Consider the following 25,951-nt stretch of genomic DNA (forward strand, 5'->3'; position numbering starts at 1 on the left):
GATAACCTACCATAATATAATACAATAAATATTCAAAGTGATACTGATTTTTTTTTCTCATTATGGAAGCTCCTGTACTCTGACTAGCTAAGGAGACCTGATTTACAGAAGCACTCTCAGGTTACTTTACAATAACTGTAAAGTGTAAAAATCTACTTCCTGTGTTTACCTGAGAAATTATTAGCCACTCGAAGCACAAGAATTTTCATAGTTACTTTATGGTTAGTTCTCAGTAACTGCCAGAGATAACTTTAGCGTAAGATCATGGGTTCAGTTGTTTCCACAGAAATCATGAAACCAGGGCTGTAAAAACAGACAAACATATGCTTCTCTTGGTCAAGTGTGGAGGGGAGACTTGCGGACAGGTTGGGGAGTGACCCTGCCCCATACTCACCCCACAGTAGTGACTAATGTCCCATTGGGCTGGGGTCAGCTCCCCACTTTAGATGTATTTCCCTCAATCCCTGGAAAAATCACGGAGCTGGTCCTCAAGGAATCAATACTGAAGCACTTAGAGGAGAGGAAAGTGATCAGGAACAGTCAGCATGGATTCACCAAGGGCAAGTCATGCCTGACCAATCTAATTGCCTTCTATGACAAGATAACTGGCTCTGTGGATGAGGGGAAAGCAGTGGACGTGTTATTCCTTGACGTTAGCAAAGCTTTTGATACGGTCTCCCACAGTATTCTTGCCAGCAAGATCATTGGGCTCAATGGGTAATGATCAATGGCTCCATGTCTAGTTGGCAGCCGGTGTCAAGCAGAGTGCCCCAAAGGTGGGTCCTCAGGCCGGTTTTGTTCAATATCTTCATAAATGATCTGGAGGATGGCGTGAACTGCACCCTCAGCAAATTTGCAGATGACACTAAACTGGGAGGAGTGGTAGATACGCTGGAGGGTAGGGATAGGATACAGAGGGACCTAGACAAATTAGAGGATTGGGCCAAAAGAAATCTGATGAGGTTCAACAAAGACAAGTGCAGAGACCTGCACTTAGGATGGAAGAATCCCATGCACTGCTACAGCCTAGGGACCGAATGGCTTGGCAGCAGTTCTGCAGAAAAGGACCTAGGGGTTACAGTGGACAAGAAGCGGGATATGAGTCAATAGTGTGCCCTTATTGCCAAGAAGGCTAAGAGCATTTTGGGCTGTATAAGTAGGGGCATTGCCAGCAGATTGAGGGATGTGATCCTTCCCCTCTATTAGACACCTCTATGGTGAGACCTCATGTGGAGTACTGTGTCCAGTTTTGAACCCCACGCTACAAGAAGGATGTGGGAAAACTGGAAAGTGTCCAGCGGAGGGCAACAAAAATGATTAGGGGACTGGAACACAGGAGTTATGAGGAGAGGCTGAGGGAACTGGGATTGTTTAGTCTTCAGAAGAGAAGAATAAGGGGGGATTTGATAGCTTCTTTCAACTACCTGAAAGGGGTTCCAAAGAGGATGGATCTAGACTGTTCTCAGTGATAGCAGATGACAGAACAAGGAGTAATGGTCTCAAGTTGCAGTGGGGGAGGTTTAGGTTGGATATTTGGAAAAACTTTTTCACTATGAGGGTGGTGAAGCACTGGAATGCATTACCTAGGGCGGTGGTGGAATCTCCTTCCTTTGAGGTTTTTAGGGTCAGGCTTGAGAAAGCCCTGGCTGGGATGATTTAGTTGGGGATTGGTCCTGCTTTGAGCAGGGGGTTGGACTAAATGACCTCTTGAGGTCCCTTCCAACCCTGATATTCTATGATTCTATTGACCTTGGGGTGGATCCTGAATAGTGCTGTGACCCCATAGACCAGGAGTGGGAAGCCAAGCCCAGACCTGTGGGACAAGATCCACTGATACAGGGTAAGTGTGGGACAGGCTCACTCTTCAGGCTTCTCCCTCCTTAGTGGGCAAGGATTAGGTTTGCAGTGCAAGGACAGAGGATGCTGGTGCAGATGGTCAATGCCCCATCAGCAGTATAATATACTGCATCCCTTGAATCAGGAAGTTATATCTGCCCATTACTAAATGTCCAGCAAATCTGCAAATTTCTTTAATGATTTTCCAAGCTTTATGTATCAGAATCTGTTATCCAAAGTTCAGGTCTTGTCAGATATCCAAAATTTATGTCAAAACTGCAAATCACTTTTGAAATATCTTGATTTTATGTTTCAAATGCCTTTCCTCTGATATCTTCTGAAATTTATAGCTTTTGATACCTTCTGCCTTAACCTATCCCTTGGCTTCTATAATAGATGTCACTTTGTAGAATGTTCATTCTTTTTGCCAGCATATGATATGGCCACCTCTGCTTCTGACTTCCTTCAGCTGAATCAAGTCAACTCCAAAATGTGCAAAAGGAACAAAAAAATACCCAAAAGCAAATATAAATATAATGTGAAACTTCTTAAAGGACCAAAACTACCAATAACAATGAACAGCCTCATCGTTCTTCTAGCTGCTGCTTTATCCTTTTCCTTCTGCATCCACTGTATATGCACAAACACACCCATGACACCTTCCATTCTTTTCAACATGGATCGCTTGTGTGCAAAGAAAAAGAATAAGGCATTGTGATTTAAAACGTGTTTAAAATTGTATGGGGTGTACTCTTGTTCTTTGCATTCAGTTGTATTGCTGAATAGCAAATATAGAAGTCATTAAGCCTGGGGAGAAAGTTCTGTGCACAAAGCACTCCATAGAGATGCTTTGGGAGAGTGTTCTGGAAGTGGGAGTTTGACATCCTGCACACTTCTCACAGCTGGCTCTGAGTAGCACTTCAGAGTCTGATTTCCATCTGCCCTTCACACCTCCCATCTTTCTGCTTAAAAACTCAGTTTGACGGTAGAATAGGAGCACCCCTACTCAGTTTTAACAATTTTTAAAATTCCTTTCCCCACCCCCATTTCTTCATCTCCTCCTCCACTTGGTTGCAGGAGTCTTTCACTCTAGTAACGAGTTGGCTGCAATGTTTCAGTTGCTCTTTAGGTGGGTTTTGTTTGTTTTCTTGCTGTTTGTGGTTTTACCTTCGCTGTTGCTTCAGATGGAGGATGAAAACTCTCCACCTAGAGGGGTTTTCCTGTAGAGAAGTGCTTTATATGAATGGGTGTGTTAACAGGACACAGGGGCTGAATTAGCTGGATTGAGTGGAGGAAGATTAAGCAAGCACTGTTTGGGCCCAAATCATCCCCAACGGTTTTGATTTTAATAACAGAGAACAAAGCCCATCAAATACAGTTAGTATCAGATGGAGCTCGTGGGGTCTCATGAATGTATTTCTAGCCTGCTGGTATAGACAAAAAATGTAAGGTTACTAGCTCCATTCCCTGCTCCCTATACCATGCTCTTGATGCATACAGCATTACAGAAAAATTTAGCCCTTTTATGCCAGTTAAAGGGGCCAGAGTATAAAAAGGGACCCTGAGTGAGAAAGAATTCCCTTGGCACAGGAACAGAGGAAGACCACAGCAGGCTGTCCTCAGAGGACATCGTCACAAACCCTGGTTTAGAGAGGATAGGCAGGGGAAGGAGGAGTATGTCATTGGTGGGACTGCAGCTCTCACAGCTACTTAGAATCAGGAGGGCATATAATAATGGCTTAAAAATACCTTCGTTCCCCACTCCTCTTGGGCTGTGAGTTTTGCATTTTGCTTCTAAGAGGCACAGTATGGATGTCTACTCAGTGGTTTCAGTTTACAAGTCCTAATTTCCCATTTACATTGCTCCAGTAGCATAAAAAAAAAAAACCACACACACTTTAGTGGACTGTAACAGTCCCTGGGAAATATCTCCTGGATAATGAGATTTCTCAGCTGACAAAAAACTAACAGAACAACTCTGCACAGAATGAAGAAATGGAGGAACTGTGAATCAGGGCGAATATATTTATTTTCAACAAAGAAAGAAGTGACTTTTGTTTGTTTTGTTGTTGTTCTGCCCCTCCCTCCCACCCTAAATGTTTCCACTCTGTTACTTCAAAACCAATACCAGTTCAAATTATATTTATGGGATACTAAAAGTAGTAGGATTTGAACAAAAGTACATAGGAAATACCATCTTGCTGTTTGGAACACATGCTCACATATATGCTCATTGGGCACTGCATACCTACACAAGTGAGTGAGTTTCAAGATCTGTACCTTACTTCATGTACCACTTGTATTATGGTATTACGTTTGGTTCACAAAAAGCCAGCAGTGTTGTGGGACAAATCAGATGCTTATGTGTTTCAGCAAAGTGCTTTTCTTCAGCTGAGATTATACACTTATGGTATTCAGAAGCACCCAGGGGTTATCAATGTTCTGTACTTACTAAAAGGAATGTCTATTTCTAAAGAAACATTCTGAAACACACCACTAGCCAACGTGTTTGGAAAGAGACTTTATTACAGAGATCCATCAGCCAACATCTCATGCATATTTCAATACACATAATATATTTATTTTAATATGATGCACATTATATTAAGATTTGGCTTTTTCTACAGCAGTTCTTCTCTATCCTTATATACCTAGGTATCCTCTTACCCATTATTTATATAGGGCCCTGGACTTTATAATAGTCATTCTTTTCTAGCTAGAGAACTGTGTTCAACTCTTGAGTTTTTCATTGGTTTTCCTTTTGCCACCCAAGAAAGCACTCAATCCCTCTCTTCAAACAGCTGAGCATGCTGTCTCAACAGCATCTCACTTCCAGCCAGCCTGGAAAGTGGTCTTGCCAACTCCTGTGAATATAATGTGAATAATGAGATTTTTAAGGATGTTTCACAATAACATGAGAAGTTTGAATCTTTCTTGTGATTCCTGGAAAGCAAAACTAGAGAATCAGAGAGAAACTCAAACAATGTTCTATGGTTTAGGAGAAGATATCGTAAATCAAACCCCTAATCCCAATTCTGACTGCTACTAAGACTTCTGTGCAGTTAAGATTTTTGTGGTTAACAATCTTTGTTGTGAGCCCAGGATTCAAATCTTGTAAGGTAACTACCATTCACCAGTTTCACAGGTGACTGTGAAACCAAGACTGTGCAAAAGGTCACTTCAGGCAGAGCTGGGAATAGAACCCAGGGCTATAATACAACTGAGCCAAATCTTGTACACTTGCCACACATCATTTCAAAGAACATATCAAATTAGGTGATTTTATAATTCATGCTAACAGTGTGACCCATTAGCAACTAGACCACATAGAGAGGTTTATGACTCTGCTGCTGTTTCTGTGCTAAGAGATCTGGATTAAAATCCTGGTCCCAATGAAGTCAATAGCAAAACACTGCTTGAGTGCGGTGAGGTATGATATCAGCCCTCGTTCTTTAGAAGCTCATGCCTTTACAGAGGTCCTGGGTTCAGTCCCAGATAGGGACATTTTATATTTGTCCATGCTCTCTTTAACTTCTAGAAAACTGCTTTCAGAGCCAGGAATAGAAACCATGAATCCTGATGCTCAGCATTCTTCTGTTGTCTCACAACAGCACTGGCTCTGTGTGTGCATCCCTGTATGTGCTGGCCCATGCAGAGGCTAAGAACAGGCTTTCTCCCAGAAGCTACTGCTGTAGTTGAAGTGAAAATGAACTGTACTGTGGATTCAGAAGGTTGTGGAGTCAAACCTTGCTGATGACCTATGTGAGAGTGAAAATAAAATTTGCATCTATGTATAAAAGTTAGTGCAAGGACCATAGAATTATTGTTGGAATGATTTTATATTGCAAAACATATTTAAAAGTGAATCTGCATATTGAGCTGTTTGCTTTACTATTCTAATTTTATTATTTGCATTTGTTTAATGGAAGCTGTCCCTTTAAGAATAAGTGTAGCTGACTAAGAGAGATTTTGTGTATGTCCAAAGAGCAGAGACCCTGCTTGTGTAAGTTCCCAAAAGGTCAGAACTCACTTGGATAAACTTATCTTTCCAGAGAGCAAACCTCATTCTTGAAGGTGCAACATTTGCAATTATTGGATGCCACTAGGCATTGCTGATGAGCTAGAGCACCTGTAGATCACCAATTTGAATCCTACCCACAGTAGAGATTAAAAGTTGTTCCCATCTCATGGATATTTACTAGTATCTATATGAGATGTTTGGTGAATTCCAGTTCCTGCTCTCACATCATAAAGTCACTACCATTTTTTGCAGTGCATTATAAATTCTTTGGGTCAGTGACTGTCCCTTTCTCTGTGCTGCACAATGGGGCCCTGATCTTGATGGGATCTCAGACACATCTCCTGTAGTAAAGGTGAAAATTGCCATACTAAACATTTGTGAGAGCTGGCAGTAATTGTCACACATGCACTGGGGACGCGAAAAAACTGTAGAAGACAGTGGAAAAATAGTTGAATCTTTTTTTTTATCATTATTTTGGGGCAGTCTCATTTTGGGGGGTGGGGCACTCAAAATTCTTGAACTTTGGGGATCGGTAGTACTGGAAATGGGAGATTCCAGGACTGAAACCAAAACATGTTTCTCACATGGCACTGCACAGCTAGGATAGCCAACTTTCTAATTTGTGAAAATTGGACACTGAGCTGCAGAACCTCCCCTGCCCCCTATTCTGTCTCTTCCCCCGAGGCCCTTCCCCCCATTCCTCTTACATCCCCCCCCCACACAGTCATATGGTGCCCTCTCTACCCCCTCCCCCTGCCCGCTGAGCGGGGCTCTAGGGGTGGGGTGAATGGTGCAGTGCAGGGGAGGGAGAGCCACACTTCAGGGGTGGGGGGTGATGGGGAGGATGGGACAGGGAGAACCATGCACACTGGGGATGGAGGGGTGAGTGGGGCAGGATGGGGGAGGAAGAGGCATGCACACTGGGGATGGAGGGGTGAGTGGGGCAGGATGGAGGAGGAAGAAGCATGCACACTGGGGATGGAGGGGTGAGTGGGGCAGGGTGAGGGTGTTGCCACTACCTCTCTCCACTGGAGCCATTCCTGTGCGCTCTTCCAGGCTCCAGCAGTAGCTACTGTGCTTACTGCCCCTCCAGTGGTGGAGGCTGGTTACTGCAGGTAACCCAACTTTCAGTATCGGGTCAGCAGTGCTGACTGGACACTGCCAGGTACCCTTTCTGACCCGACTTTCCGGTCGAAAACCGGACACCTGGCAACCCTATGACCAGTACTATCATGAAGTTATTTGTCTGTACTAAGTTTTGATATTTCTAAAATGGGGGGTTGAAGTTATTTATATTAAATTTTATATCTCCCAAGTTGAGCAACTTTTCCTTTTCATTTATAAGCTTTGTTAACAGCAAGTCACATTAACTGCTGGCATAAATGGGTACAACTCTGGTGACTTTGACCTGGAGTCCCTATGTTCTGAAGGCAGATAAAGATACAGAATGCACATTTTTTCTGTAGCACATGTGCTGGTGTGCTTGTTTTTGAGTTTGGAATATTTAAACTAAAGCCCATCAAGGCAAAATCCAAACTTAGTTTTTGAAGGATTTCACATCTGCCATTTATCTTTAATCTTAGAAAACACATTTTATCAAATTCTCTTTCAAAAGCATGGAATGCATTTTTCAGTACTCACATTAAGAGGATTAGTATATTTACCTCTCATACTTATGTAGTACCACATTTAAATTCAGTCACGTTTTCTCTTAACTTTTTAATTGTATTTTGCTGTTTACGAATACCCTCTTTGTTGGTCTTTCTTAAGAAATCTTTGCTTACATATGAATATTTTGAATTAGGAATAAATGAAATTCCTTTTTTGCTGTCAAAACCAAATTATGAAAATGCATTGCATGGCTTTGAAAATCAGTACACTCTATTAGCAGACCTGTCAATATAAAAAGTGCATTTCATTTCCACCTCTTGCTCTAATAACCTTTTCTATGTTACTTGCAGGCAGTTCACATAATCAGAGTATATTGTCAGCTTACTGGAGTTGGGGAAGCATGAAATGAAAATCGTGTTAATATTGATCCAATTCTCTTACTTGCAAGTGTCCTTGGTGTCCTTTCCACTGAGCAATAACTGTTAGTTTTATGTAGTTATTTTCCTCTTAGTTGTTACTGTAGTTTTCGTAAAATGGTTGCAAGCACAATTAGGGATATTGTTTCTATTGCTTGAAATTAATTTTCTTACGTGTAATATTTAATAATTTAAGACAATTCTAAGTGATCCCTAAAATAGCAGAAAAAATTAATGCTATCTGTAATTTACTAGACTACAGTGTACACAAAGTGGTTTAATTTTAAGACCAAAGCAAAACTGATTAGGGGTATGGAACAGCTTCCATATGATGAGAGATTATTAAGATTGGGACTTTTCAGCTTGGAAAAAAGAGACAACTAAGGTGGGATATGATAGAGATCTATAAAATCCATCACTGGTATGGAGAAAGTAAATAAGGAAGTGTTATTTACTTCTCCTCATAACACAAAAGCTAGGTGGGTTACCAAATGAAATTGACAGTCGAGGTTTAAAGCAAACGGAAATATTTCTTCACACAATGCACTGTCAACCTGTGGAACTCATTGCCAGGGGATATTGAGAAGCCCAAGACTATAACAGGATTCAAAAAAGAACTAGATAAATTCATTGAGGTCCATCAATGGCTATTAGCCAGGATGAGCAAGGATGGTGTCCCTAGCCTCTGTTTGCCAGAAGCTGGGAATGAGAAACAGGGGATGAATTACTTTATGATTACCTGTTCAGTTCATCCCTTCTGGAGCACCTGGTATTGGCCACTATCTGAAGACAGGATACTGAACTAGATAGAACTTTGGTCTGACAGAGTATGGCCGTTCTTATGTTATGTAAGACATTATATTAGTTTGTAACTGACATGAGTTACGTACAATATGGGCTTATTCTTCAGCCATACCATCTGTGGAAGTTCCAGTGACAAACTACATTCTATGCCCAATCCAAATATTGGATGATCTTGAAAGAAATCCAGGAAGTAGAATAAGGGGCTCTGCTCTCTTATATCTGAGAATGTGTTGCAGCATGCGCTGAATTGGGTATTTCCAGATGTCATTACTCAACTATGCAGTTATGAACAAGTCAGTGAGGGCTTCATTTTCAGAGGTGTGGAACACTTGCAATCTGAGCTAAAGTTAATGGAAGCTGTGATACTTATCACTTCTGCAAAGCAGGCCCATAACCTCAGTTATACCTCAGTTTATTCATCAGTAAAATAGGATAAAAATGCCTTCCGATTTTTGTAATGTGCTTTAAAATCTGTGGACAGAAGTGCTATGTAAATGCTAAATATTATTATGAAGACAAGGTGATGGAAGTTATATCTTTTATTGGACCAACTTCTCTTAGTGTGAGAGAGAAGCTTTTGAGCTTACACAGAGACCCGAAGAAGAGCTTTGTGGAGCTGAAAAGCTTGTCTTCTCACAAACAGAAGCTGATCTAATAAAAGACATTCCCTCAACCTCCTTCTCTCTCTCTCTCTGTAATGTCTTGGGAACATCACAGCTATAACACTGCATACAAATGTTATGACTTTCCTTATGATAATTTTTACAATAAATAATAATCTACTACATTTGAGTACACAAGTCACTGATTTTGACCTTGGGCAAGTTGTTTAACTTCTGCAGCTCTGTTTCCCAAGAGTAACAATTACAATGGTGATATGTACTTACTAAAGTAAAAGGTTTTGAGTTTGACAGAAGAAAAAGTGGTATATAAGTAAGTGTTTGGACTCACCCAGCGGTGCCTCCTGCTGGTAGTCATCAGGAATTAGCTTGTCCAGCCACCGGAGCACCCTCTGCAGGCCGGTGAGCCGCCTTACCTCTGGCCCCCATGTCCCTCCCAGGACCCAGTGCCCCTTTCCCTGGGGTGCTGCCTCCCCCAGCAGTACCCCCACACTCTTAGGTTCTGGGTCTCCCCACCCAGAGGGACCCCCTCCCTCTAACCCCACCTCCCCTCAGTCTGGGCTACTGCCAGTCCCTACTTAGCCCCTTGTATCGGGGGCAGACTGCAGTGTATACACCACTCATCGCAGGCAAGGGGGTTTTGGACTCCGCCTACCCATGGGCTGCACCTCTGCAACCCTGCACCTATTCAGCCTGAGGCTTTCCAGGCCGGAGCTCCCAGCTCCTCTGGCCTTTCCCCAGCCCTGCTCTAATCTAGGTGTCCTGCTTGGCACCTTGTAGCCAGGCCCTTCTCCCTGCAGAGGCATACTAGCTGGGCTCCTGGCTTACAGCCTCTTATAGGGTCCAGCTGGGCCTGACTGAGCTGGCCACAGCTGCGGCTGCTCCCTTAATCAGCCTGGGTTTTTCCCCACAGCCCCAGCCCTCTCCCAGCGGTGGCCTCAACTCTATCAGGGTCAGAGTGAGTAACCATCCCCCTACAGTAAGAATAAAGTATTAATTTACAAACTACACAGTGTCAAAGAGTATGGTATATTACTGTTAGAGGACAAGAGGAAAACATAAGCTATTAGCTATAAAAAAGCAGGACAAACTTTTTTGTGAAGCCTTCTGGTTTTGTCTGTTGTGGTATCCTAAAACCAGTTTTTGTGTGTGTGGGTTTTTTAAAACAATTTGATATTTTTAAATTTATCTTTTTGTTAAGAGTGCAGTATCTATAATAAGTATACAATAATTTTTCATGTCCAGATAGTTTTTCTCCCTCATTTCTTCAGATATGTTAAATCATTAAAGTGTAATATAATTTAAGTTCCTGTGGCAATACTTAACTTCAGCCTATTAAGATACAGGCTTCCCTTGAGAATAGTCACCATTATGGTCTTCCCAGGAAATAATTCTATGTCAGTCAGTGCTACGAAGTTTCAGAAACACATTATGATAATATAATAACTCTAATGGGCAAATCCTAACCCTCTCTGCCAGTATGGAGGGCCCTATTGTAGCACAACAAGTGGTGATCTGGTGAGGAAAAAGAGGAGGGCAAATTTTGTGACCATGCACACGAGTGCACATCACACCCTTTACATGCAATCAATCCAGCTCCCCAGGGGCTCCAGGCATATAAATGCACAGCAGGGTTTAATATGTATGGGAGATAGTGAGCATGGAGATTCGCCAGTCCTACTGGTCTTGGCAAAGTGGAGCAAATGGGCTATTAAGTAGCTATGCTCCACAGCCTGGACCCCACAATGATCCCCAATGCCTAGCTAATCTCTTGAATATGGTTACTGAAGGCAGGATTCTCAACTATGTAATATATAAATCAGGAAAAAAATGCACTTCTGCACTGACACTCTGAAGCTTTTCCTGTAATATGTTCATGTATCTTGCAGAGCATGGCTTAGAATTAAAATGTTATCTACCATTTTTATGTTATCTGCTTTTGAAATAATCTTACAATGTACCTGCCAAAGTCTTTCAAACTTATGAGATTTGTTATATTTTACTCATGATATCATGTCATGGTTATGTCATCACATATGACATAATCCCTTGAGAGGAACTAATTCCTTAGTTCCCTTGTTTAATTAGAAATTAAAAACCATTTTAGAGAATAAAAATGCAACAACAAAAAGCAGTGTTTTACAAAGCATTACATGTCAGTGCACTTTGAGGAGGAAAACCACCCTTTTTTTAGAAAGTTTCCCAGGGGAGCTGAAGTTCACAAAAACTTTTCTTTACCTTCTATAAAAGAGAATTTTTTTAATTAAATGCAGCATTTTGCTGTAAAGTGGACAGACTACTTCTGTCAAAATGCTCTTTAGAAGCCACATAAAGCTGTAAAAGACAATATATGAAAAAACATTCTTAAATAAAAGAAGAGCACCATCCCATGAAGCTGATTTCCAGATGTTTGGAAACATTAGAATTTCCTGTCAGTACATTTAGGTAACATTAAAATGGGGTTAACTTTCCATTCTGCCAACCCTCTTCAAAGATGAAAGAGAGTTCTCTGCATAAATTCTCTTATCTGTAATTCACTGAAGTAAACTGTGGAATCAACTTTGTAAGAAGCAGTAGTTTCCTTTTGCTAGTACCATAGCTACCAAGCAAAATTCTCTTAAAATTAATAATATTTCCCTTTATATTTAAAATAAAATTAGGTCTGTTTAAAAATACTCTGTTTTAATAGACAATAAGCAGCGGGTGATATATGTAGTTCAGAATTTTTTCTTTTGCATTTATCCTGAACATTATAGTACTCCCTGTAACGAACCACAAATTATGTTCACATACATGTTTAAATCTTATTCAAGAATAGGGTTGCCAATTTTGGCTGATTTCATCACATGACATAATCTTTAATTCAAGATTAATCTTTAATTTCTGGAGACTCCAGGGCAATCCTGGAGGATTGACAACCCTATTCCAGAAAGACATTGTTTGAGGCTTGGAACTCAGCAAGTTAACTTAATATGTAATATCTGCTGTGACTAGAATAATCTAACTTGGAATTTACTAGTTTTATTGAAAATGGAACAGGAAAATACAGATGTTACAACAATAAAAATCTCTGCAACCAAACAAAATAGATGATTTACTAAAGGAAGAAAGATATGATATTTTACATTTCATTGTTTACATGGAATGTTTATAGAGGCTGTATCTATTTTATGACATTCATGTCTTCCCATTCATTAGAATTTTTTAGATGTTTATTTTGAGGGGATTCCCAAGTTGTTGATCCCCATTCTTAATAATGAAAAAAACCTAAAAAAAAAAAAAAACTTTCTTGACTTTGCAGTTTGTAGTTTTGCAGCTTTTCAGAAATATAAAGCATGTATATTTTCATGGGAGTGGGGGAGATTCCATATTCTTGATTTTTTTTAAAAAAATGAGCTTTCTGCTTGTTTTTATGTATAGTGTAACTACTATAGGAAGCCACCTTTTGTTGTTTTAACAATGTTAATTTTCTACATTTATGAACAATGCCCAAGATGGTAATTGGGATGACAAAAATGGATTTTTGGTTAAATAATAGCTGTCTGAAAAACTGATTTTGTAAGTTAATTTTCATTTTTCTTTGAGTGATATGATTCTTAAGATATCCACTTTATGCAAACATGAAACTGCAGTAACCTCATGTAAGGATTTAAATATAAGGATTTAGGCCAAAATTTTAAAACTTAGGTGCCTAGAGATAGGTACCCAGGCTTCAGTACAGCAAAGCACTTAAGTGCATGTTTAACTTGAAGTACTTTAGTATTTCCATCTTTATTCAACAGAATATTTGGGCACATAAAGCCAGTGGACTTTAAGCGTATTCTTAAAGACATGTCTAAGTGTTTTTCTGAATAGGGATGAGATTACTCAAGTGCTTCAAGTTAAACATAAGATTAAATGCTCTGCTGAATCCAGAATCCTGTGGCTGGAATTTTCAAAGGCGCTTAAGGGCTTGTCTACATGGTGAGTTATTGCATAGCAAGCCAGCGTATGAAACTACAGCACAACAACTTGCTTTGCAATAATATTCTTTGTGGCACTCCAAAACTTTCACTGCTCTATAACAGTGTCTGTGCTGATGCGCTTCACATTCACACCCACATTTGACATGCAATAAAATGTAGACCTGGCCTAAGAAAGTACATCATCCAACTCTCACTAAACTTCAGTGAGAGCTGAGTACCTCCTTTCCTTTGGCGTCATTGAAAATTGCAATGTACACTGATATTTAGTCCCTAAATTAGCCCTCTGATTACCCAAGGTTTTGAGCACCCATAACTTTTGTTGACTTCAGTTCTGGGCATCCACATTTTAAAATTCTTGCCATACTTTAAAACAGTTTGTTTTATTAATTTGTTTTATTATCTGTTTTCCAATGGAACCTCATTAAAAGTTACTTTAATATAAAGTCTTTGCATTGTAGCTACCTACTCATTCAAAGAGTATCTTTAGAACACAAATTCTTTGTCTCCTGAGAACTGTCTTATAATGAGGGAATACTATAGTTAGTTTCTTTACACAGTAGTTTTGTTGTGGCTTGAAAAAAGTTATGATAAAAATATTTAGAATTTTTACTAAAATGCTGACATATAATATATAAACTATTCATTTGTTCCTCACTCTTTTTATATCATTGCTAACTATATGAAACATAGTTTCATGCCAAGTAATTTTTTATTCAGTTTGTTGTCTCCTTTTAAAGATAAGCTGTTTTCCTTCTTACTCCTAGTTTGAGAGACTCTCTTATTTTTAGGGCCTTTTGAAGTCATCCCAGGAATATAAAAATAGAACATCTGTGACAGATCTGTTTTAAACATATTTTACATTTCAGGATCCAAGGAGATCTGGTGGTCTGTGGTATTCGCTTGTTAATTTCTTGATGAATGGGTAGAAAGGCCAAGAAGTGCTCTCAAGACGGCAAGTCTTCTGAAGATAGATGATCTCAAATAAATTCTATTCCCAATCAGTTTTTGATTTGTTAGGTGTTAAACCATTTCTTTGTAAGGACAGTGTTTACAAGCCTTGTAATGAGACAGCCCTCCGAGACCTTACCTCTTCTTGCTGTAATTTTGATAAATGGAACTCTAATTCATAAAGGATATAGTGATTGAAGGGCAATTTTGGGTCTCATATAGTTTCATTTAGATAAATGTTTGGTACAGTACAGCAAAACTAAGGTGCACTCAACAAAGTGATAAATTTAAAGAACAGACAATCCAAAGCAGCTTCTATCAAACCAAAGCAGCTCAGTTTGCTATATTTCTTATAGATAAATGTATGTTTAATATTGTAAAACAAAATTGATTTTAGAAAGATTTATCTGAATTGCTGAGATCCAAATTTGCCAGACTAACTTAGTGCCTTCTACTACATTACATTTCTTATGTTGATGTATTGTAGTATTTCTGTAACAAGATAACTGCCAGCAGTGTGACAGGCAAGTTAAAATAAGCTAGATTTCAGCCTCCGCTTCTGAGGTTTGCCTTCAGGTTCTCGTGGTACCAGCAGTACACTTTTGCTGATTTATGAGATGATAATTTCACACATAAATAAATGATTTTGGTGAACTGGAATTATTCTGCAATTATACCCAACTATTACTTTTGGAGAATTTCCGTTCTTATGAAAGTGAGAGGCTTTTATAACATAAACTAGAGCCAGGAAGAGCGGGGGGGGGGGGGAAACAATCTGTGCACACTTCCTCCAGCCATGCTGTCAGTTCATCTCAGGAATGGTCTACAGCACTGTCACTACGCCAGTACTAAGATGTTTCAAAGCAGAGACTACTTGTGGCAAGTGATGCTAAATTGTGTGTCTTATGATAGGGTCAAATATACACAAAGTTCTAATTTAGCTCTTTACACTCAGTGCGCTTGTGACCTAAACTAGATAGGCTACTGTATTACATTACTCCCTCTTTCCAAACTCTGTCTCTAGTCATTTTTTGTGGACTTTTATTTTTAAAATTGTAGTATGTGGCTGGATATTTGAAGCCTTTCACCTTTTGATCATTGATTCAAATTTAAACCAGGTCAGCAGTAACAGCAAGTTGTTGCCATCTGGTAGATGTTAAGTGGCCTATGCAAAATGAGTTGACAGTCTTGCTCCAGTTGCTCTGGCGACATCATAAAAACTATCACTGTAGTAGATGCTAATTGAGACCCTTTTGTACAATCTCAGCAGAAATGGCAGCAATTGAAAGAACATGGAAACTAGAGATGCTGTTCTCTAATCTAGGGTGAGGCAACATGCTTCTGGTGCCTGGTCTGTATCTGTTCTGTGGATGAACAGTGGACTTCAGTCTTCAAGATTCTCATCCCATCACCTTACATCTACTTTAAAATAATACCAGTAATTATAAGGTGAAATCTTGAGCCCACTAAAGTCAGTGCCGTGGGTGAAAAGATCCAGCCAAATAGGAAACAAATGTCTAAATTATACTACACCTAGAGAAATTTGGAGTTGGTTCTTAGTTCTGACAACCAAATTAGGAAATGCTAAATTCGAGATTGATATACAGTACATTAATATTAATAACTGTTTTGGGTGCCATAATCCTTAGATAGAAAACCCCAAAGAAGAGGTTACGTTTTCAGAGCTAAACACTCAAAAGGAAGCTAGTAACTCCCGTGTCTCCATCAATAACAGTAGGTTCATTACTAAGATTAATATCTAGGAGTCCAAGGTGGAGATGCATAAAGATAAGTGAGGATGTATATGATATATACCTTCTTATTAATTTTCCTGTGAAAAAGTGGGGGATAGTAACAGAAAGCATACTGGCATTGAGAACTGCTATGAGTCTGTTATCTCTGGGGGAAAAAAAGACTCATGATTTGTCTCAAATTGTGAAAGAATTGTTTTGCTGGCCTCACAATGTTATGTACAGGGTACCAGAGTAAAGCATGCTTTGTCTGGACTAGCCATCTCCAGTTCTTTCAAGTAAATTTTATTAATATCTCTATATTTGTTTTGAGAAGAGTTAATCACCTTTATAATTTTGTCATTTAAACCAAGCTATTATTAGTTAGCACACTTTTGAGCACTATATAAAATTACTATGTGCCTCTCTAAAGTGTAAGATGCTCTGAAAAGCTGCCAATTTAAGTAGACAAAAATGGATGTAGACAGGGAAGAAGGGATGAAACACACAATCTGTAATTGGTATGTGTCTTCTTGGTACCAAGATTTTTGCTGGGCTTTTTTGTTTTGTTTTTTAATTTAAGAAAATCATCCCCTTTCACCTTTCCTTTTTTGTCTCTCTCTTGGACACTTGAAGTGGTCACTTCTCATTGCTACCCCATGCTGAATGTTTCCTCTTTGTTTCTCACTCCTCCATCCTGTCCCTCCTTTGCTTATGACTTAGTGAAATAATTACAGACAAATCAGAAGAAACCCTTGAAGTTCCAAATGCCTAACAGCATCTCTTCACTCAGAGAGGAACTGGTCAGTACTGTATTTGGGAGGTACTGGGAGGCAGGACTCTAGAAGTGAAAGAACAGCTCCTGCTGCGTGCACCCCCACTCAGAGAAGCTGAAGGAGAAATATAGAAGACAAACAAAATATCAATTATTGAAAAGAAGGAAAGAGTATTTAAAAAGCAAAACCTGTTTCAAAGTCACAGTTTATTCAGAAAGACAGACTGAAGATGCACTTTCCATAATCCTTGCTAAAAGTTTCATACAATTTATCTCTTTCAAATGTTCTACCTTTTAAAATAAGTACTTTTAAAAAACGTTATTATTTTCTTTTTAATATACAGGACTTATGGTAGTACTATAGTTGATGTATTGGCGTGTTATACAAAAAATAAACACTCAACTAAGTTCACAATATTTTTAACTTGTATTTAGGCACTGAAGAAGATGTGGTAAAGTCAAAGAAAACTTTCCGAAGTCAGACTGTGGTGAATCAGAATGCAGAAACCGAGCTCATGCTGGAAGGGGACGATGATGCTGTCAGTCTGCTCCAAGAGAAAGAGATTGACAACCTTGCAGGTAATTTTTTTTTTATCACTAACATGGTATCAATAAATAGATGATGTAAAAATCTTAACTTCTAACTTCTGTAACCAGTGCCCTGTGTTGACAGTAATTTAATGGACTTCTAATAGTGCCCACAATTACAATGAGAACAGATTACTTATATTCTGGGTCCAGTAGATGTTATATTACTGTGATTTGGGGTAACTAGTGGTAATTAAGTTATAAGTCCTCCTACAATGGTCTTCTGTTAGTGCAGTGTGGGTTAAGCAAAGCCCTGGGCATTGTTCCTACTGCACCTTGTTGAATTGCTAGAAGACCACAACAGTTGAAACAAGGAAGAAAGAATTTGTTTTTTTAAGTCAGTGTATTTACATTTTCCCAGTTTTCACAGTCACTTCTCTCATTACGTCAAGGGAGGTTGTTGAGGTCTCTCTGCTCCTGCACTCTACCCTGCAGCCACCTCTCAGTGAAACCAGAGGGACTGTAGAGCAGCATATACTGTCTGCCACAGTAATAGGATGGGAAAGGGGAGGCCTCCTGGCTGCAAGCACTAAGCAGAGATTGAAAAGGGGTGAAGCTGCAACTAAAGAATGAACATTGTTAGTCAGAATGCAAGTTGGGAGTGAGTAGAACTTTTCTTATCAACACATTCCATTGGAGTGGTGGTGAATTTATTCCTAGAATTGTGTTCCGGTGAGTTCTTGTATGTTCTGCATTGAAGCACCATGTTACTTGTTGTGGAAGAGCTTTGAAATAATGACACTTTGGGAGTTAGTACATGCTCCAGTGTGTTGTCTCACGTGAAATGAAAATATGAGAAATGTGTCTGGAATGAGGTATGGGTATTAAACGATTAATTTTACTATGGAAGATATATTTGTTAATTTGCGCTATGACTGGGGAAATGTGGATTTTGTGATGTATTGAAGGAAACTTGAAACATCACTGGGATTAAGGTTAAGTTCTCCTTACTCTAGTACTTCCTTCTGATGTCACAGGCAGTGGAAATTTGAAGTCAGAAATTAGGTCATGCATGAATGACAAAAAATAATGAATGAAGTTAGTCTAGCGGTTTGATATTAAATTATAAAAAAGCACTCATGTTGGGACCAACTAATAAACAACATAATCATCAACAGTCAGTATGGCTATTCAATATTTATCTGTTTAGAGATGTCCATTTTTGTGCCCATCACTGAACACCTTGCTGTCTCACGTTGGTAAAATAGTAAGTTTAGACAACTAATGTGATAGCTTAATCTAGATTCCTTTGGTAGGTTTCATTTAATAGCAGAGAAAGGTCGGAGACCTCTCTATCAAGCTCCACCTTTAACATACACCCCAGATAAATACTTATATACAATTTCTATGGTTTAAAGGCTACAGTACTTAGCTATACTGAAATGTTGATTGAACCTGCATGGTAATCTGATAAAGCTGTTATGCATCTTGAAAGTCCCTATAATCCCTCTGCAAACTGTAGGCTCTTGTACATACTTGACACTGCCCTACTAGTCAAAACACTGAGATGCAAGGCATGCCTCATGGTCCTATCCTTCTTTAAGAAACTGACACTTCAGAGGGGGTCCTGTGTTTCTGGTCTCTGAGATGCAGATGAGTATGACCCTCCTCCCTAAGAGTTTAGCTCTTTCCCTATATCAGCTGTTCTCAAACTGTGGGTTGGGACCCCAAAGTGAGTCGCAACCCCATTTTAATGGGGTCGACAGTGCTGTCTTAGACCTTCTGGGACCAAAGCCCGAGGGCTTCAGCCCTGGGTGACACAATTCAGGTTACAGGCCCCCTGTCTGGGGCTGAATCCCTGGGGCTTTGACTTTGCCCATTCCCAGGGAGGCGGGGCTCAGACAGGCTGAGGCTTCAGTCCTCCCTTCTGGAGCTGAGTAGTAATTTTTGTTGCAGAATAGGGTCATAGTGCAATGAAGTTTGAGAACCCCTGCCCTATATAATTCAAATCTGGATTATGGATATTGGTAAAAATTAACATCTTAAACACTGCCAGGAAATCTGCTTTAGGAATGTCAAAGAAATTTGCCTGAATGCTTGCAAGACACTTCCATAAGTAAATCTGAATGTCACAAACACACGTCAGTGCCATTTCTAAAAAGTGGATCCCATCATCTTTGGCCTCTTGTATAATATCAGGTAGTGTCTCAGCTGCACCATCAAGGGACTTCAGAAGTATTACTACCTCCTGGTTAGTCTCCTTCCTGCAATTGCCACTTCTAGTAGGACAAATGCTGCTGTACCATGTACTATAGGGGAGGCTTTCTGACCATATGAAAATAGTGGCAAGAAATGCGTCAGCAGTACATGCATGTGCACACACCAACCAAAAAAACTCCCATCATTTCATTTTTACCCTCAAACTAACCCAAATCCTTGAAACTAAGTTAAGGGTAGGAGGGGTGGGGTGAGGGAAGTGGAGAGAAAATAAATGTAGGAGTTAATTGTCAGAAAACATCGTCCTGGGGCTGTGTCAGCTCCTCCAATCCCTAGAATTATTTACTGCATGATTTTACACTGGATAAGAAAGCTATTTTCCAAAGATCTTCATGCTCACAGGGTGATTCCAAAACACAAGTCCTAGCAACCTAAATAAAAAAGACAACAGTTAGCTATTCTTCTGCATGAGAAAAATTATAACCCACAGCCCTGCCAAGAGCAGACCCCACAGAAGCAAGGCCAGTCATTCTTTCTATAATTCGAAAAAACTGAAGTATGGTTCTCTTCTGTAAAAATTCTACACCTTGTCTATACCTTTTCTACACCTGTCACCGAAATGTACCCAGAGACATATCTGCTTGCGTTAGTGACTTAGGGTATATCTACAGTGCAAGAAACCATCTATGGTTGGCCCAGGTGAGGTAACTGTGGGGCTGTAAAATTAAAGTGTAGACATTTGGGCTTGGGCTAGAGTCTGGGATATGAGACCCCACAAGGGGGAGAGTTCTAGGTTTGCCAGATGTCCAGTTTTCAACCAGAACACCTGGTCGAAAAGGAATCCTAGTGGCTCTGGTCATCACTGTTGACTGGGCCGTAAAAGTCTGGTTGGCCGCAGCAGGGCTCCCAAGAAGTGGCCAGCATGTCCCTCCAGCTCAGGGGGAACCACAGAGGCTCCACGTGCTGCCCCCATCCCAAGTGCCAGCTCCGCAGCTTCCATTGGTCAGGAACCGTGGCCAATGGGAGCTGTGGGGGCAGTGCCTGCAGGTGGTGGCAGCGCGCAGAGCCCCCCGGCCGCCCCTCCACCTAGGAGCTGGAGAGACTTGTGGCAGCTTCCTGGGAGCTGCTTGAGGTAAGCGCCACCTGGAGCCCGAACCCCCTCCCACACCCCAACCCCCAGGCCTGAGCCCCCTCCTGCACCCCAACCCCCTACCCCAGCTCGGAACCCCCTCCTGCACCCAAACTCCCTTCTGGAGCCCACACCTCCTGCACCACAACCCCCTGCTACAGCCCAGAGCCCCCTCCCACACTCAAAACTCCTCGCCTCCACCCCACAGCCCAACCCCCTACCCCAGCCCGGAACCCTCTCCCACACCCAAACTCCCTTCCAGAGCCTGCGTCCCCTTCCCCTCCTTCACTCCAACCACCTGCCACAGCCCAGAGCCCTCTCCCACACTCCAAACCCCTTCCTCCCTCCCCCCCGCAGCCCAGAGCCCCCTCATCCCCACACCACCAGCCGGAGCTCTCATCCCAGCCCAGTGAAAATGAGCAGCGGAGGGAGGGGGATGGAGTGAGCCGTGGGGTGGGGCAGAGGCAGGACAAGGATGTTCGGTTTTCTGCAGTTAGAAAGTTGGCAAATCTAGAGGTTCCCAGAGCCAGGGGTCCAGCCCAAGACTGAACATTTACATTCAGGACCAGCCACAAGTCTTTTATTGCAGGGTAGACATACCCTAAAGTAAGTTTGCTACCTTTTATTCCTGTTAGCACAGCAAACACAGTTAAGAGTGGAGTAAATTATCTTTCTCTTCATAAGTTCATATGTTATGGAAAGAGCTGATTGGGAATTGTCCATACAAATGATTTTCTGATGGGAAATGCAGTTTCTGCCAAATCTAAGTGTTCTGGTTTGACACACATCAGAATATTTCATTTTCTGAAGTAACCTGAAATGTTTTGTTTCAAATCCGTTCAACCAAATATTAAACTACATTTCCCTGTCAGTGCATTGTTTTATGGGAGTTGTCATTTGGGCCCCCATTCTCTCCTGTTGGCTGTGCTCCCCAGAGAACTAAATCTCCCATAATGCAATTCAGATTTCCCTCTGATCAAGCTTCATGGTGCATTGTGGGACCCATGACTCTGGATGCATTATGAGATATGCAGTCTAGCTAGGACTCCTGGCCCATAAGGGAAAATGGGGACATCAGACTTCCAAGCCACACCTGCCATGAGGTAATGCACCACTGCGGGAAAGTGCAGTTTAATACTGAACTGACTCAAAATGAAGCATTTAAAATCAGTTCAACAACCCAAAACATTCTAACATAGGGAATGTCAAAATGTTTTGTTTTGATCAAAAATGTCAAAATGAAATGTTTTGACTTTCTGAATTGGAATTTGTTTGGAATTCCATTCCATGAAAAATGTTGAAATTTTTTTTCTCCCAATTTGGGATGAAAACAAATACTGAAATATAGGAATTTCCCAGTGGATAAGAATTCTGAATTTCACTTAGCTCTTAACTATGCACAGAGTTGTACAAAGTTCAAAGTACAGGAACAATCCCTTATTATGATTATTATTTATATTACAGTAATATTTGAAACCTATCATGATGAGGACTAGGGTTGCCAACACTGTATTTTAAAAATAAGGGGCTGATTTATTAGCACTTGTGGCTCACTACTCCTCTTGATATGATTATTATCATCATAATCATTAGTATTAATAATAATAAGTAGTACTTTCCTACATTCACCAGGGGTATTTCTTACTGCTTTTACAGCACTCAACCACTCCCAATCTTGTATAGAGATGAAAAAATAAGGGATGTCCCTTGCAATAAGGGACTGTTGACAACCCTAGGACCCCATTGTGCTTGGCACTATACAAATACTGACAGACCCTGCCCTGAAGAGTTTAACTCTGTGAAGTAGGCATTGAAGGCTATGGATTTGCACAAAGTCTCATTAAGGACCAGATTGGGTCTGTTGATTCTTTAGAACTGGTGGTGAAGTGAGAAATAAAGAACCCAGCTTGACTTTCAGATCTCAGGTTCAGTTTTCAGGATTTACCACTGAAAATAACATGTTTATTTGTAAACTGAACACATTTGATCTGGAAGTTGTTGAAACACAGTAAATATAGGATTCCACAATGCCATTTACTTCTACTTTTCAGAGAAGACCACACTTAGGCCTGTCTGTATTCAAAGACGTACTGGTTTAACTTGCTCAGTTTAAAAAAACCAGTTACTTAAATAGGTCCATAACCCTATGTAGACATTCTGAATTCAATTTAAACCTGGTTTATATTGATTTAGCTTGACTCACTAAAGAATTAAGTTAAACTAAATCAATGTAAACCAAGTAAAAATAGAATTAAGAGTGCCCACACAGGGTTTTGAACACATTTAACTCAATCAGTTTTTAAAAACACATTTTATTAAAACAATGCAACTCTAAATATAGAGGGATATTAGTTGTTCGAAAACTTTTCACTCAGAAAATATAAATATTGTAATACCTTGATTTGCAAAGTTAAAACAAAACTGAAAAATTCTAAGGAAAGTTGAAAAAGACTATGGGCCCAATCTTGCAAATGCCCACATGAGTGGACCTTAAGTATCTTTCATTCCAAAGACTTTCCTTCATAGGTTTTCATCAACCATACGGCACAAATCATTGTAGAACATACTTCTATAAATTACATATGACGTCATATTTTTTAAATAATTGCATTCTGGATCTTTTTTGTCATTAGATAATCCTAGTATTCTATGTCATAATGAGGATAATTTAGTTTTAATCTATTCAGAATATTTGTTTTCGGTTTTAGTTAATAGAAGTGATGTAGTGAATTTCATTGCTCACACAGAATTACTTCATTTTTGTGTGTGTGATGGATTCAAAGAAAATTTGTGTTTACTCTCAATATTTTCAGTTGCAGGAGTATTTTAACAGGATTTTGTGGTGTGGTCAATTATAAAAACTTTTGGTTTTATTTTCTTAGTATTTACATATTAAAAATTTTACCATTTTCTGTTTCAATTTTAGCTCTTTTCCTTCCCAGGCCATTCACTTCAAGAGGCAAGTCACATGTTTGTGAGAACTAATGACTAAGATAGCCCAATCTATTGTAGCCAGTTTCTAACAATAAATTGTTAATCAATGGTATTGCAATCAAACCAGTTGTAGTTCAGAGATAATCCCTAACTCTTCTGTATCCTTACTGTTTTTTTTCTTTTCCATTTTCTAATGTTGTGATTTCATTTAGGAGTCTAAATATGCAAATTTACTAATAATTTGTTTTACTCGAAGTAAATTATTTTTTTCATAATGAAAAATAGATTGGTATGTTATTTCATGATAAGTTTATACTTCCAATGTGGAATATGTATTAACTGATCATTAGTATTGTCTTTACAACCTTTTTTTTTTTAAAAAAAATCAAGCTAAACTGGAGAACAGATTAAAATAAATTTCAAACCACTTGGATTACATGGGCTGAAAGTTTTAGGAATACATTCAGACCTCTGCTGCATGTATACAATTCCCATTGACTTCAATAAGAGCTGTGTGCACAGATCTGAGGGCAGAATTTGGCCTTGGTGAACCTTTGGAAAGATTCTGTGTTCCACAAATAATAGAGTTAGAAGGAACCATAAGGGTCATCTAGTCTAACCCATTGCCAAGGTGCAGGATTTGTTGTGTCTAAACCATCCAAGACAGATAGCTATCCAGCCTCTGTTTGTAAACCTTCAGTGAAGGAGATTCCACAACCTCCCTAGGCAGTATGTTCCATTGTTCTACTGTTTTTACAATTAGTAAATTTTTCCTGAGATTTAATCTAAATCTGCTATGCTGTAGGTTGAACCCAAAGCCTCTTGTTCTGCCCTCTATGGCAAAAGAACAACTTTTCTCCATTTTTTATGGCAGTCTTTCAAGTCTTTGAAGATCACTAGCCTATCCTCTCTTGCTCTCTTCTTTTCTGAACTAAACATACCCACTTTCTTCAGCCTTTGCTCATATGGCTTGCATTCCATCCTTTTGATCATCTTTGTCTCTTTCCTCTGGATCCTTTCTAGTTTCTCTACATCCTTTCTATACATTGGTGACCCAAATTGAACACAGTACTCCAGCTGAGGCCTAACTAGCGCCGAGTAGAGCAGTACTATCCCCTCCCGTGACTTGCATTCTATGCCTCTGTTAAACGAAAAGCAATTTTAGGTTGCCCTTTTTTTTTTTTTTGGCAACAGCATCACATTGCTGACTCGTGTTGAAGTTGTTAGCTACCACAACTCCAAGATCCTTCTCAGCAGTGCTGCTCCCAAGCCAGTTTTTCCCCTTTATGTATTTGTGCATTTCATTTTTCTTTCTTAAGTGTAGCACCTTACTTTTGTCTTTGCTGAATTTCATTTTGTTGTCTATAGCCCAGTTCTCCAATTTATCAAGATCCCTCTGAATTCTAGCTCTGTCCTCCAAAGTGTTGGCAAACATTCCCCTCCCCCAGCTTTGTGTCATCTGTAAACTTGATCAGTGTGCTCTCTATTCCTACATCCAGGTCATTAATAAAGAGGTTAAACAACACCAGACCCAGGACAGATCCCCATGAAACCCCCCTTGAGACCTCCCTCCAGTCCAACATCATTCAATGAATAGTTACTCTTTGTTTGTGGTTGTTTAACCAATTATGTATTGACTTGATAGTTCTGCTAAGCCCCCATTTCTCCTGCTTACTTATCAGAATGTCAAGGGGGACTGTGTCAAAAGCCCTGTGAAGTCCAGGTATATTATGTCCATCACATTCTCCCATCCATCAATCCAATTACCCCGTCAAAGAATGAAATCAAGCTGGGTTGGCATGCTTAGTTCTTGGTAAATCCATGTTGGCTGCTCGTGATCACCCATTCATTCTCCAGGTATTCAAAAATTGAATTGGCACATGAAATTGCAAGCCCATTAGCAAGAATTTTTAATTAATCTGTAAACTCAGGGGTGGTACCATATGATTGGAGAATTGCTAACATAGTTCCTATTTTTAAGAAAGGGAAAAAAAGTGATCCGGGTAATTATAGGCCTGTTAGTTTGACATCTGTAGTATGCAAGGTCTTGGAAAAAATTTTGAAGGAGAAGGTAGTTAAGGACATTGAAGTCAGTGGTAAATGGGACAAAATACAACATGGTTTTACAAAAGGTAGATCGTGCCAAACCAACCTGATCTCCTTCTTTGAGAAAATAACAGATTTTTTAGACAAAGGAAACGCAGTGGATCTAATTTACCTAGATTTTAGTAAGGCATTTGATACCGTGCCACATGGGGAATTATTAGTTAAATTGCATAAGATGGGGATCAATAGGAAAATTGAAAGGTGGATAAGGAATTGGTTAAAGGGGAGACTACAGCGGGTCCTACTGAAAGGTGAATTGTCAGGCTGGAGGGAGGTTACCAGTGGAGTTCCTCAAGGATCGGTTTTGGGAC

The 25,951-nt window shown here is 39.9% G+C and overlaps 1 protein-coding gene across 5 annotated transcripts in view; it reads left to right on the forward strand.

Annotated features, from left to right (window-relative positions):
- Positions 1-25,951, forward strand: part of NBEA (neurobeachin) — an 858,254-nt gene that overhangs the window by 583,036 nt on the left and 249,267 nt on the right. For all 5 annotated transcript variants that reach the window (XM_048847621.2, XM_048847613.2, XM_048847638.2 and 2 more), the window contains one exon: positions 17,162-17,305. In XM_048847621.2, the coding sequence (XP_048703578.1) occupies positions 17,162-17,305 (144 nt within the window). The remainder of the gene's footprint in view (positions 1-17,161; positions 17,306-25,951) is intronic.

This window comes from Caretta caretta, chromosome 1, assembly GCF_965140235.1.
Source record: "Caretta caretta isolate rCarCar2 chromosome 1, rCarCar1.hap1, whole genome shotgun sequence".
NCBI lineage: Eukaryota > Metazoa > Chordata > Testudines > Cheloniidae > Caretta > Caretta caretta.